Here is a 14437-nt window from a genome sequence, read left to right on the forward strand (position 1 = left end):
AACTGTTCATTTCGTAAAATATTTGTTTTACCAAAAGTCAATGCTTTGCTTAAGCAGATAAATGTCAAGAGAATCTATTTGTAAGATATATAATGATTAAAACAAAATCAAAATATTTATTTTAAAACTTAGAATACAACCAAAATCTTCATAATTATAATATGATTTCAAACTAAATATAAAAATTATTTTATAAAAAGATTTTTTGAAACTTTTTTAAAAAATTGCTTTTATCCACACTATTATATAGCATATATTGATAACGCCTAAAGCAATTTGGGCTCAATTTTGCAAAATATAATAAGAAATAATATTCAAAGCAACAAAAGATGAATTTTTGTTTGCTTTTGTGGGTAAACAACAGGAAAATCTACTTTACCTTCAAATATGATAAAACTAATATAATATTTAAGAAAATAAGGTCAACGAAAGCGAGAAGATGTCTATCAATATATATTTATAATTCAAATACAGTATATATTAGACGTCTGTCTGTAGGTATAAATGTCTTTCCTGTCATTTATTTAACGAAACATTTTTTTTAATTATTATAAAATATTTAGATTTTAGTTCCTTTTTTCAATTTTTAAATTAATTGATCAGTCAATTAATTTGATGTCAATTAGTACTCTCTCTCTCTCTCTCTCTCTCTCTCTCTCTCTCTCTCTCTCTCTCTCTCTCTCTCTCTATTGACTTTTTAAATTTTTATTTTTAAATGATATTTCCTAATAAGTACAGTAATTTAATAATTATAAATAAAATATATTTTTATATTTGATCAAATATTTGATTCGCATTTGATAAAATAAAAATATATTTTCTTATAATAAAGTTATAACTACAGTATATATTAATAGATTAACTAATAAAGTGAATAAATGAATCAGAATCACCATGATCAATTTTTATAGTCTCTGTCTCTCTGTCTCTCTGTCTCTCTGTCTCTCTGTCTCTCTGTCTCTCTGTCTCTCTGTCTSTCTCTCTCTCTCTCTCTCTCTCTCTCTCTCTCTCTCTCTCTCTCTCTCTCTCTCTCTCTCTCTCTCTGTCTCTCTTTAATCTAATCATTTTAATCTCAATTTCGCTTTAAGCTAAAACTAAGCTACAAAACTAAATTTGAATAAAAAGATAATTTTTAATAATAAAAATATTGATAGAATAATAATAATAATAATAGATCTTATTTATAGACGTATACATTTAGCCAGTATTCAGAATTTAATCTAAAATATCATTAAAAACTCAATAAATAACATCTAATTTTTGAAAAACAAAATATCACTAATAAATTATATGATTTTAATGTAATTAGAAATAATCTTAACTTATGACTTATTTTGTGAAGTATTAATTTTAATGGATTAATTTGTCAATAACTCATTGAATATTTTCAATATAATTAATATAATTCTTTAATAAATATTTAATACTTTAGAAATTATTTTTTATCAATATTTTAATCGAAATTTAGTAATTTTATATACAGTACTATAACTAAAACCAATTTCTCAAACCGAAACCGAGAAACTAAAATCAAAACCGTAGTTTTATATAACAAAATATAAGAAAAGATTCATATTTATAATAATTTTAATAATTAGTAATAAATATAATACCAAAAACCGAAACGGTTTCGGATACAACTTCTAATTTATTCAAATGTATTCATAAAATATACGTTTTCTTATCAAAAAGTAAGCAAAACTTAATTTTAATTATGAATACAATTAATAAGTTAGAAGTGAATCAATTATATTGTATTTCTCTTTTTTGTTACTATTCATTTCAAACTTATAGAGCTTTAATATTAATTTAATTTCATACAAATTAATGAAACTTTATTTGAAAACATTCATTAATACAATTTAATCAATTATCACATTACTCAATTCAAGTAATTTTTTATAGTTTTAATAACAATAATTATATAATGATTGTTGTTATTTTAGTTTTACTAATTTTCGAAAAATGTAAGTTTAGTAAATAGTAAAAATCATTATAGATTAAGGCAATTAAAAATAGTTATTACGGTAAGCTTTAGTTCAATTTTGTAATCCATAAATATAAAAATATGCAAATAAAAGAATCATTTGAAAAATCTAAATAAATAAATAAATATATAAATAAAAAGTTTTGTTGTAAAAATCTAATAAAACATGATATTTTAATGTTGTAAATAAAATAATTGCAATATTTTCTATTGTATTAAACCCCTCGTTTAGTGCTTCCCCTTAAACTTCCCCTATTAGGAGGCGTTCTGTTAATACGATTAGGTGGTCTCCAATTAGTACTATTACTACCATTAGAACAGCGTTCAAGACGTGATCCAGTAGTAGAAGGTCTGCCGAGAGACACCCTTTCCCTATCCATTTCAAGTTCTTCAAGCTTTTGAGTTAATCCTAACTTCTGTTGAATTGCAATCCTAAGCAAAGAATTAAGAGTTTTCTTTTCGTCTTCAGATGACTTATATTGTCGTTGAAGTTCATCGATTTGTGAGACATAATCTTCACAACGGGCGGCAAACATAGATCGTAGTGAAGCAAAAGTAGCCGCGTCTTCCTTCAAAGCCTTTAATTCATTACGTAATTTAGTCATAGTTTCGGTGACCACAGCCTTTTCGGTCTCATATTTTGATTTAAGGTTAGCGAGTGCTACCTCTGCTGTCTGTTTATTTGCTTTCAAAACTGTTCTCAATGTAGCAATTTGTTCCCTTTTAGTAGATAATAATGACTTAAATTTTAATACTTGATCCTGAAGATCATCCATTTCACAACTCGATGGTATCACCGATATGTCAGTTGACTCAGTGGGTATTGACTTTACTCTAGAAGAGCGCTGTTCTATTGATGTCTCTATTGCTGCTTTTAAATGCTTTAACTGATCACGAATTGTGTCCATCAAATTTGAATCTAAAGATTTAATTGTTTTTAAGGATTCATTTGGATAATGAAGTTTATCTTTTAGTTGTTCCAACTTAATGGCAGTTAACATTGAATCAGTGTCAGGCTTTGCATGATCTAACATCACTCGGTTTGGAGATTCACCGTTTACTACAACAAATAAATTTATAGTAATTATAAAAACTAATAAAACCGATTATTCAATAATAATAAAATCAAATACACACCTAAACAGATGTGATGATAAAGTGCGGCCAAATCTTCAGATACAGTAATCAAGTCGTCGTGAGTAAGACTCAAATTTGCAAACATGTCCTCAACAATAGTAGACATCGTTTTTAAGTCGTCCTCTAAATAACTAGATTTCACTTCATATGAATTCAATTTATTTTGTAATTTCTTTACTTCATCTCTTAAATGACTCACATTTGAATCATTCAATAATTTGTTAAGAATGCACTTCAATCTCGACAACTCTGGAAATTCGCAATTAGTATCAACCGTATCATCAAATCCTATGTTGTCATAGTCTGAGACCAAGTTATTGATATCTTCGAAAAGTTTCAATAATCGTTTATTTTGATTATTGAACTCAGTTTGTGATTTCTCTAATAATAATTGAGATTCAGATAACCTTTGGTTGAGTTGTATTTTTTGGTTTTCTGTTTCTTCCAGAAGTCTTTCTAATTTCTTGATCTCATTTAAGTGGACTTCACCGAAAAGTGAGCCTTCAAGTGATGATGGCTGAGTATTAGATGGACTTAACTCACTGTTAACGGGTGACCTCATTAGATCCGCCTCTAATTTTTCAAGGGTCGAGTTTGTCTCATCATACGGTTCACTACCATCTCCTACCAATTCATCTACAAATCAAATATAAAATATTATTTATATTATAATCAATATTAATTAATAATGTTAATAAGCAATGAAACAAAAAGCAGTTAAAAAGATTGTTTTTATTAATCACACTCTTATATTGATGAATATATGAAATTCTGATAATTAATAATATTTTAATTCAAGAGTATTTGATACGTACGGTAAGTATAAAACACAATGTATCTAAAAATACTGAATATCGCTACTTTATATTAAATATCTATAGTATATAATTTATATATAAAGTATATTAAAGTTATGTTGTTTTAGAAATTTATTATTTAAGGAGAAAGACATGACAATAGACATGAAATAGTAAGAGATATAAAACTTTGTAAAAAAGCTTGACATCCATTGTTAACATTGATATCGTTTAATAAATTAATGTTTGAACTTATTTTAGTTTCTCTTATAATTTTCTTATTTATATTTGACACAGAGTTATCAATTTTAATACAATGACTATCATTTGTTATTATATTTATAGGTTTATTTGGCATAGTTTTATAATTAGCAGAGTTTGACAAGTTTTTAGATTGTTTGGAAAAAATGCTTGAATTAAAAGCATTGTACTGTTGGTCACAAATATAGCGAAAGTTATGTGAATTACAGTTAGAGTCTATCGATTGTCTCTTACTTCCAAACTTAAGGCCCGCAAAACCGGCAAAGTTTGTCAAATTGTGAATCGAATCGGAATTCAATCGTTTATCTAACTCTTTCTTCACGGCGTACTTCTGCTCTCTCTCTGACTGTAACGCTTCCAATGCTTCTTCCATCTAAATATCAGTCAATCAATTCATTATTTAATACAAAAAATAATAAATAATTATAACAAAAATACCTGTTTTTCTGCAATTTTCTTCAGATGTTCATATTCTTCAAGTTGTGCCTGAAGTGCTTCCATTTCTTCTTGAAGACGCCTAACTTCATGCTTTGATGTCTCAAAATCTATTTGTGACGATTTAAGAGATGATATCTGTTTCTGAAGAGATATGTTTTCTTCTTCGAGTTCATTATTATCAGCTAAAAGTCTAGACTCTCTAAACTTAAGTTCTTTTAACTCAGTCCTCAAGTTTTTGCGCTCCCATTCCATAAGTTCTGTCTGTTTGGTCATCTCATTGTAATCCAAACAATATCTTTCTTTTTCTGACTGAACTCTTTCCAATTCATGTCTTACCTGTCATAAGAAAAATAATCAATCAATCAATGGCTGAATATCTTAGTTAATGTAGTCATATATCACTTGTTTAAGTTCTCTCTCGAGATCGTGAAGAGCCGTTGCAAAGTTGGCCTCTTTATGAGCGGTCTCTTCAAGAAGTTTTTCCTCGCGTTCAATGCCAGTATTGGCCGACACTTTATGGATTGTTTGTGATTTTGTAAATGCCTTCAAACAGACAAAGACAACAAATTGATATAAAAACATCAAATACTATGTTTAACGACAAACATCTCTGAGTTCTTCCAAATCCTTTTTTATGGTTTCGTAGTTCAACTCGAGTTCGTCATAACGTCTCTGTAAGTCTTCCTTTTCATCCTTTGAAATGAAAATATGTAATTCAATGGATGAAAATGATGTCAATTGATACCAATGAAGACCATACCAGAAGAACGAGTCCATACTGTGCTGACTGTATCTTCTCAGCACTGGTTTGTGCCAACTCTCGGTTCAATCGAGAGATCTCTGTCTTTAAAGTATTGACATCACTATCGACCAAATCCATGGCCACCGACGGGTCAGCCATTGGTGACAACTATTTAATTAATACTAATATCATAACTATTTGTTGATTCACTCAATACTAATACTAATAATAATTTCAATCATTTAAAGCATTGATTAAAACACTCAATCAGTCATTCATATGAGTCATACGTCACTCTATATATACAGTACTATACTATAGTAACTATAGTATTGTATAACATATTATAGCAAATGTCGCTAAATGTACACTAAATGTACATTTTATGTGCAATAGTTGTAGACGTTTGACGTTTGATTCACAGTATTAAGTCTATAATTGTATACTTTGTTTATTACGATAATTATAATATTAAATATATAAATATTATTCTAATAATAATAATACCGGTAATAGAATAATAGTATTAATAGTACTAATAGTACTGCACTCTAATTATATAACATTCAAACACAATGTAATATACTTTAAATGTTTGCTATTTATGTAATTATTGTACAAAACAGTAGTTATTATAAAGTATTAATTATTAATAATAAATTGACAATATTTCTATAGTATTATGTTTTTAAACTTACAGATATATACTTTTTTTTAACTAATAGTAATAAATATTTAAATAGTTGTCAATTTCATGAAAAATATAAATTTACAGTTTAGTACATTTACTTTTTAGTATTAATTATTGTACAATAGTTATTGATTTTAAATGTTTAACACTAATACAGTATTATATGATATTTTAATTCAACATTTAATTTAAATACTAGTTTCTGACAAACTTTTATCTCGTGTTTATTAACATTAAATAGTTTGTTAATAATCTTAATTAATAATTAGTTGTCCAATAAATTAAATATATATATAATTGAAGGAAATGTGACTGAAATTAAATTAAAGGAAATACATATCTGTAATGTTGTACTTATGAGACAAACATTTTTATATCTATCAGTTTGCATAAAAATGATTGAAAGACCAAAATTTGATATATAAGTTAAGTGATGATAATGATGATGATCATAATGATGATGATCATGGTCAATTTTGTCTAAACTAATCAATTTACATAGGGGCTTCAAAATATTTAATATACTATATTGTAATCTATAATGTACTGTAATTTATTTATGTCTTAAAAAACAATGGGATCTTTTATAAGTATGTAATACATACTATGTATTAACAATAAACTAATTATTTTTTTAAACGAGTAAAACTAATATTTACAGTATTATAGTAATACAGTACTATATAATGATTTAACATTATAATAAATTTTACTGTATATTACGCATATAAATTAATTTGAAATATAATTATTTAACAAATTTGTTATTTGCAAGAAATAATTAAATTACAAATTTACAAATATGTGTATACAGTATATTAACATAAAATTTTTAGATTAAATCTTTTTCTTTACTCAATATGACAGTCGCATGAAATTTTAATATACTATACCCGCGATACCCGGTAATCATTTTATAAAAGTTGTCGGGTTTTATGACAAATATGATGGTTATAATTAACATAAATAAAATAATCAATTTTTTATGAGAATGAGTGCTTTATTTTTAATGTTTACTACAATTGTTAAAAATTGTTACAATAGTGCAATTAATATGACATAAAATAGTAAATTTTAAATTGAAAAATTACAAAGCTATTAAAATAAAAATGCAATTTAAGTGATATTTAACTCAATGATGATTAAAAATGTCGATATATATTATATACTTATAAATAAATGATTAGTTAGTTATAATTGATTTATGAAAAAGATGATAATTATGTTAAATATGGATATTATTTCAAATAATTCAGATTGGCTTCAAATGTATTTAATTTACATATAATATAGTATTATAGTGTTTATTAATATGACATATATATTAGTCTTCACCCGAATAATCGGCTCCAATGTTAGCACTGACTGCATCTGAATTGAAAAATTAAGTTATTATTATTAGTTAAATATTAACTATTAATTAAAATTGAATAAAACCTTTTGGTTTTTTACTTCTTTTTCTGGTAAAGTTTTTAGCCTTCTTTCTCTTCTTCTTTCCGATTGATCCTTTAGGTCTTCCCCGACCTCTTTTGGATTGTGATTCTCCGGAAGCGGTTTCACTTGCCTTACGTTTACCACAATTAACTTCTTCTTCACCGACTATGACCTGCTTTTTAGGTCTTCCCCGACCTTTTTTATCGACTAAATCGTCACCCATTATATGGCTCTAAAAATCAAATGTTTTAATTTTATTAAATAAAAATTTAGTGATTTATTATTAATTATTATAATCATTATTATGTACTGTATATGTATTTTATTATAATTGATAATTAAATAGAATTCCATTTTAGTTATTATTAGATTAAAATATTTATTTTAATTGCAAATCTTTTATTTAAAATAATATAATATGAATTCACACAACGTTTTTGTATCACTGGATTAAAACATCATAAATGAATTTATCATAAAATTAATCTAATAATTAATTATCTAATTTAAATTTCTAATAACATTTACAATCAATTTCAATCTTAAACTCTTTTATTATTTAGATAAATACTCTATAAATATACATTAATGTGTTTTCAAGTTAGTTATAAAATATAATAGATATAGATTTTATGTTAGTTATTACTGTAGTTATTTTTAATTTTTAAATAAAATATCGGCATATAATAATAAAACTATTATTTTCTAAAATACATATAATGTTATAAAAATTAGTAAAAACATCAAACTAATAATTAATTAAAAAATAATAATAATTAATAATTTAAAGTAAAGAATTGATATCATTTAGAGTATATATAAGTTATATAATATAACACAAGAGTAGAGATGACAGTTAGGGAACTCCTATCTAAAACTATACACACAATACTGTTATGGCGTCCACATAATACATAATCTCTCACTAACATTGAAACTATCATTTTTTAAAATTATTTTTAAATATATGAAATTATTACTGTAACACATTTAAAATACAAATATTGATATTTAAAAATAATAATTAAAAAGAAAAATATGTTATTTCTTACCGATTGAATTAAATGTATAGAAATAGTATAAAAATTGAGTGTTTTATAGTGTCAAAGATAGTCAAATAAAATGTCAAAGCAATCGATGTGTTTCTCTGTGATGACTGTAATGAATATATTGAATCTCTGGTCGAGTATAGCACAGAGTCTGTCCGTTTGTAACCCAAAATCCAATACAATATTCTTATATTATTCACACACCGTTTGATCGGCTAATAGCATACTCTCCACTACTATAGTCTACTATACCCTACTATACCTTACTATACCTTACTATACCCTACTATACCCTACTATACCATACTATACCCTACTATACCCTACTATACCCTACTATACCCTACTATGCCATACTATACCCTACTATACCCTACTATACCCTACTATACCCTACCTCCTTATACTATACAGTAGATCATTGATGTTTAACATTGTTTATCAGTTTTGGTGTACTCTCACAGTTGGTCTCCGTTTCACTCAATTTTCCATTTGCTATAATAATTTAACGCTTTATAAATAAAAATTTTGATTTAAAAATTTTATTTTTTATAAAATTGTTATTAGTATTTATTAACAACTAGTATTTGTCAAGTAGTGAATAATAGTTATTATAAATTTAAAAATTTTAAACATATTTCAAATAAATAAAATTAATTGTTTCAAATAGATTTTGATAATTAGTATATATCATAATAATTTGAAAATAAGAGAGTAAAATAACTAATACAGTATATAAACTGAATATTATACAGAATTTAAAAATATTAGGCTAACATTGCCATACAAAATCCTGAATGACATTTTATATTTTGTTTAGATATACAGTATTTCAGTCAATAATTTATAAACATATAGTTAGTATTATAATATTATTTAAGCGAAGAGTATTAAATAATATTAATTACTGCATGAAAATACTGTAATGATATAAAATTCTACATTTAATTTATATAATATGAGACAAAATTAAAAAATATTTAAAAAAACGGATAAAGACTGATAAACAGACACACACAACAAATTCAGATACAAAACCATTAGAACATAGTATAAAATTTATTTAAACCAACAAAAAAAATTACCTTATTATTTGGTATTTTTATTTAAGTTAAAATTAAAAATAAATCATTCAATAGATATAACTTTCTATGATTTTAAAAACATTTAAATTGATTGAATGATAAAATCAATTTTATTACATTTCGTGTCTTTCGTTATCTTTTAAATAGAATTCAATTTATGATATATTAAAAGTTTACAACAAAATTATATTTATTTCACATAATATTCAATGCTTTTCTTTATACAGTAATAATACTTAACATGTTTTATAAATTTATTTGTTTGCTATAATCTTATAATCAAATTATGTATAATAATTGTTGCATTAAATGTCAATCAAAACAATTATGATATGAAATCACAAACTAGTGATTTGATCGATAGTATGAATGACTAATTTAATGTTGGCTTTGATTTTCGATGACTGAGCTGACAAATGGATCAGCTCTTGATTAAAAATCTTCTCTTTTTTATCGATCAAATCGAGTGCTTCTTCGAGAGTCAGTTCCACATAAAATCCTAATCCTATCATTAAATATATTTTGTCGGCTTTCGGTCTGATATAAAATAAATTAATACTTAAATACTTAAAAAGTATATCATATGTGTTAACAATAACATACACTACAGTCTGTACATAAAAGTTTGATCCCAAGTCTGTCTGCAATTTCAACGGTTCAATGCACTTGTCGTCGGTGACTATCAGATGGTTGTCTTTAATAGCTTTAATCGTTTGTTTTATTTGCAAGTATTGCGCCAATTGTTGGCAAATGAGTTGATATTGATTGTGGACTCGTTTGAGATCAGTCTTCAAGACATCATTGATGAAGTGTTCATATTTGGTCAAAGATGTGATACTTTGGTTACAATGACTGTCCTTTTCATTGGTTGACCACATCTTAATGTAATCATATGTATATGTATTTGAATGTCATATGACTGCGCATGCGCTCCATTTTGATGCACAACACTATTCAATGATTATTAAACTAATATTTATATCAATTGATTGCATATAAAATTTATTGTTTGAAATATTCATTTAATTACTAATATATTGAGAGATCCGATAAAATGTTTGCAACGGTTGGCAAACATTTGATGAAAAGTCATATGAATTGTGTGTTAAAGTCAGTGAAGACATCAAATAGGTTTTTATCGATTGGTACCATTCGTGCCATCAATACATCCAGTGATAAGAAAGGACATGAAGGCCAACATATACCCGATGGTGGTATACCATCATATGTGCCCGGATTTATGGATCCGCAACCTAAAGGACCTCAAACTGCCAAAGAGTTCGCTGATGTCGAGTCACAAAAGGTAATAATTGTGGTGATGTGTATCAGATTTATTGATATTTTAAATGGTTTAATACAGAATTGGATCAGTTACGGCTGGGACATCGGCAACATGAAAGAAGACCGCTTTCTTAATCGTTGGGCATTCTTCCTATTGGTGACAGTCATCACTGTTGTTATGCCTTTTATTGTTTTTCATTATCCGGACCATAAGTTAGTTATCATAGTCTTGATTATGTTAATCAATATTATTATTAATATATATTTTGACGTATTGTTAGCCTTAAGGATTGGTCAGTTAGAGAGGCATACCTACAACTGGACCGAAGGGAACGTTTAGGACTTGCTTTGGTTGACAGGAATTTAGTCGATCCTAACTTATTAGAGCTACCATCAGATGAACAGTTAGAAGACACCGAGATCTTCCTTTAAATCATTTATCAAATTGCATATAAATTACAGTAAATGATTACCATATATACTGGTAATTATGTAATAAATTTAATAATTAGTTGTCTTATAAATTATATTATAGTTACTTACTTTGCAAATACTGTACAATATAATGTTAATAAAATTGAATTGATATACAGTAATTATATGTTTGCAATTACGGTAATATTTTTATTGCTTTCATCAGCAGATTGGATATAATTATTAGTTAATATAGAGATCAATCAATCAATCTTTGTGTACATTTGATTTAAAATCATTAGCAATACATTGTCATCAATCTTAATTTATCTTAATAATTAATAATAAATTATTTACCAATAACTACAATAATCAATTTAAAGTTCTATATATTATACAGTATAATATACAATACATGATAAACAAATTATTAGTTTATCATTACGGTAATTACCAAATGTTTAATAAAAACAAATTAACTCCTATTGTGCGGTCGTTAATACAATTACTGTAATGGAGTGATTGTGTATTGAAAATTATAAAACTTGTTGATGACATCGATCCGATTGACCTGTAAAGCAAAAGTCATATTTAATTGCTTTTATTATATACTGTATTAATTATTGCTTTTTGTTTAATATAAATTAAATTTATTAAAACAGATCACTGATGCATCATTAGTTAACATAAAATAAGCACAATTCAAATTAATTATAAAAATTATATTAAACAACATATTTTCAAGCAATATATCGAAATTATATATTTTTGTTTAAAAAATAAACAATCATTTGTCATTGATTTGAAATAATAAGTAAGCTAATTAAAATAAAATTACAAGATTTATATACAATATATAAAAAGATAACAATAAAATGAATATAAACATGCATTTAATAAATCAATAAATAATTTTTTTAAAGTTCACAATTAATATATATATATATATATAAAAATTGATATAAAGTAATTAAATATTTGTTCGTTAAATTAACTAAAAAATATAAACAAAATAAATAAAAATTGTATAAAATAACCAGTGATGTGATAGGGGGTGTAAATAATTTAAAATAAAAATAACAATATGTATACTAAATGTTCATTTGAGAACCGGTTGAAACCATTGAAACGAGTAATGAATTAAAATTATCTAATTCTTGACACAAGAGATCAACATTAGTGTCATCATTGTTGGCACCGTTGCTCTCATTCATGTCATTAATACTATTAGTTTGTTGAGCACTACTTGTCTCACCTGTATTTGTATTATCACTTGCATTCATTGTCGTATTCTTTGCCATATTAGTGGCGGCCTTAGTGTTGCCAACAGATCCGCTCATCACTTTAGTTGAACTCAATTCTTTGCTGCGTTGTTGCAATGCTTGCGGGGGAAGAACTGGTTTAATAATTGGTTTATTTGGTGGTATAGGAGGAGGAGTGCCTCTTGCGACACCACTGGCCGATAATTTACGCTGAATTGGTTGGTTAAGTTGATTAGATTGATTTGAATGGCCAACATTTTGAACGTTAAATGTATTACTTGTTTGAATCATTGTTTTATTAGTTTGTGATTGATTTATGACTGGATTTGCATTAACTACAGAATAAGTAGAAGTTGTGTTAGTAGTTGTCTTTGATGTGCCACTCGATGTCGTCTCTAAATTATATGTAATATTTTGAAAAGCGTTTGCATTAACATTAGATGATGTTTGCAATACATTAGCTGCCGATTTATTATTACAATTACTATTAAGAGCCTTAGGAGGTGGTGCCGGAACACTGGGTGGTGGAGGTATAGTTGCATTCATTTTAACGCAAGATATGGTCTGTATTGTGCCGTATGAACTTTGACCGGATGTTAATTTTGATGGCAATTGAGTCAATCCTTGGCTAACATTTGCAACGGGTTTGGTTATGACGGCCTGAGCCACACTAGCCTTTGGTTGATTCACTGTTGACACTGAAGGTACTGTTGCTACTCGAGTTGCTGAAGACATTGTAACAATTGTTGAGCGAACGCCTTCACCCAAATTCACAGAATTCGTTTGTTTACCACTAAGTTGCTGACGAAGTCGGTCCACTTCAGCGGCCAGTTCTGCATTTCTTGACTCAGAAGCAGATAATTGATTCTTAAATTTTTGTCGTTCGTTCTCAAAATCATTTAAAAACTTTTCTAATTCTGCTTCCATTTGAAGTGATCTTTTGCTTTCATCTTCCAATCCTTCAACCATTTCTGCAATCTTTCCTTTTTCTGAAGACAATAAGTTAAGTAGTTCTTCATTTTTGTGTCGTTCTTCTATCAACTTTATAATCAATTGCTTTCTTTCAGATAATAAACACAAAACTATTTGTTTTTCTCGATTCCTCTCTTTATCCAAAGTTTTTGCTATAGTTTTCAAATCACAATCAATGGGTTTACCCTCAGAGTCGACACAATCATATGTATCACTAGTTTTTTGGTCACTCTTCTGTTTATTCAATTGTCTTTCATTATCCAATTCTTTAACAATCTTGTTATACTTATCTTCAATTAATTCCAATTGTTCTTTAAGAGTATTTCTGGCTTTTCTCTGTTGAAAAATAAGTGCTTCCAATTGATTCACTTTGATATTAAACAACGCAATGGTCGATGTCTTGTCAAATGATGGGTCATAAGCGCCAAATGCATCCCTCGACAGAGCGTTATAAGGATCGCAGTAATGGATTAAAGAGTCGTTGGTTTTGTCATTTAAATGGATTGGCTTTGAGTTTGTATTTGAATTCAATTTAATAGTCTTTGAGCTGAATATGTCTTTTGGCAAACGTTTGTTTGGATACAAAAGCTTTTTTATTTGTTCCGCCTTTAAGACGGCTATCACTATCTCTCGGGCCTGTAGTTCGCCCTCCAATATAGACAATAGTCTTAACAGATCTGATCGACTCAACTCCATCTTCGGGTTTCTCTGTTGTCATCAAATGTAAGACAATATCAATAATTGGTTAAAATATCACTAAATGGTTATCTCAATCATACTTTTAATGTCGAGCTGGTCAATGGCATCGCTGGTCTTTTTTTGTAACTATTGTTGTCATCATTTGGTCATAATTGTGGTGATTATCATAAGAGATGTGTCATTGTGTC

The 14437-nt window shown here is 26.9% G+C and overlaps 5 protein-coding genes across 5 annotated transcripts; 1 reads left to right on the plus strand and 4 right to left on the minus strand.

The window, feature by feature from the left end:
- Window positions 1-2028: 2028 nt before the first annotated feature.
- Window positions 2029-5662, minus strand: LOC128965976 (protein bicaudal D-like). Its single transcript, XM_054312770.1, has 7 exons — window positions 5381-5662; window positions 5227-5313; window positions 5023-5163; window positions 4621-4956; window positions 4417-4555; window positions 3125-3760; window positions 2029-3047 (listed from the first exon to the last, which is right to left on the minus strand). The coding sequence occupies exons 1-7, from the start codon at window positions 5519-5521 to the stop codon at window positions 2203-2205; spliced, it is 2325 nt and encodes a 774-aa protein (XP_054168745.1). The 5' UTR covers window positions 5522-5662; the 3' UTR covers window positions 2029-2202.
- A 1666-nt stretch (window positions 5663-7328) lies between these two features.
- LOC128965782 (uncharacterized) lies at window positions 7329-8709 on the minus strand. Its single transcript, XM_054312552.1, has 3 exons — window positions 8540-8709; window positions 7491-7719; window positions 7329-7424 (listed from the first exon to the last, which is right to left on the minus strand). The coding sequence occupies exons 2-3, from the start codon at window positions 7708-7710 to the stop codon at window positions 7378-7380; spliced, it is 267 nt and encodes an 88-aa protein (XP_054168527.1). The 5' UTR covers window positions 7711-7719; window positions 8540-8709; the 3' UTR covers window positions 7329-7377.
- Window positions 8710-9910: 1201 nt separating this feature from the next.
- On the minus strand, window positions 9911-10499 carry LOC128965694 (protein UXT-like). The gene is made up of 2 exons (XM_054312440.1): window positions 10225-10499; window positions 9911-10158 (listed from the first exon to the last, which is right to left on the minus strand). Exons 1-2 carry the CDS (start codon window positions 10497-10499, stop codon window positions 9960-9962), a joined length of 474 nt encoding a protein of 157 aa, XP_054168415.1. The 3' UTR covers window positions 9911-9959.
- Window positions 10500-10614: 115 nt separating this feature from the next.
- LOC128965692 (NADH dehydrogenase [ubiquinone] 1 beta subcomplex subunit 11, mitochondrial-like) lies at window positions 10615-11444 on the plus strand. The gene is made up of 3 exons (XM_054312439.1): window positions 10615-10924; window positions 10982-11115; window positions 11184-11444. The coding sequence occupies exons 1-3, from the start codon at window positions 10676-10678 to the stop codon at window positions 11332-11334; spliced, it is 534 nt and encodes a 177-aa protein (XP_054168414.1). The 5' UTR covers window positions 10615-10675; the 3' UTR covers window positions 11335-11444.
- A 912-nt stretch (window positions 11445-12356) lies between these two features.
- Window positions 12357-14391, minus strand: LOC128965942 (cortactin-binding protein 2-like). Its single transcript, XM_054312726.1, has 2 exons — window positions 14330-14391; window positions 12357-14258 (listed from the first exon to the last, which is right to left on the minus strand). The coding sequence occupies exons 1-2, from the start codon at window positions 14354-14356 to the stop codon at window positions 12408-12410; spliced, it is 1878 nt and encodes a 625-aa protein (XP_054168701.1). The 5' UTR covers window positions 14357-14391; the 3' UTR covers window positions 12357-12407.
- Between the last annotated feature and the right edge of the window lie 46 nt (window positions 14392-14437).

Source organism: Oppia nitens, unplaced genomic scaffold, assembly GCF_028296485.1.
Source record: "Oppia nitens isolate AA-2021 unplaced genomic scaffold, nextdenovo-longstitch-racon4-pilon3 scaffold18_pilon_pilon_pilon, whole genome shotgun sequence".
Taxonomy (NCBI): Eukaryota; Metazoa; Arthropoda; class Arachnida; order Sarcoptiformes; family Oppiidae; genus Oppia; species Oppia nitens.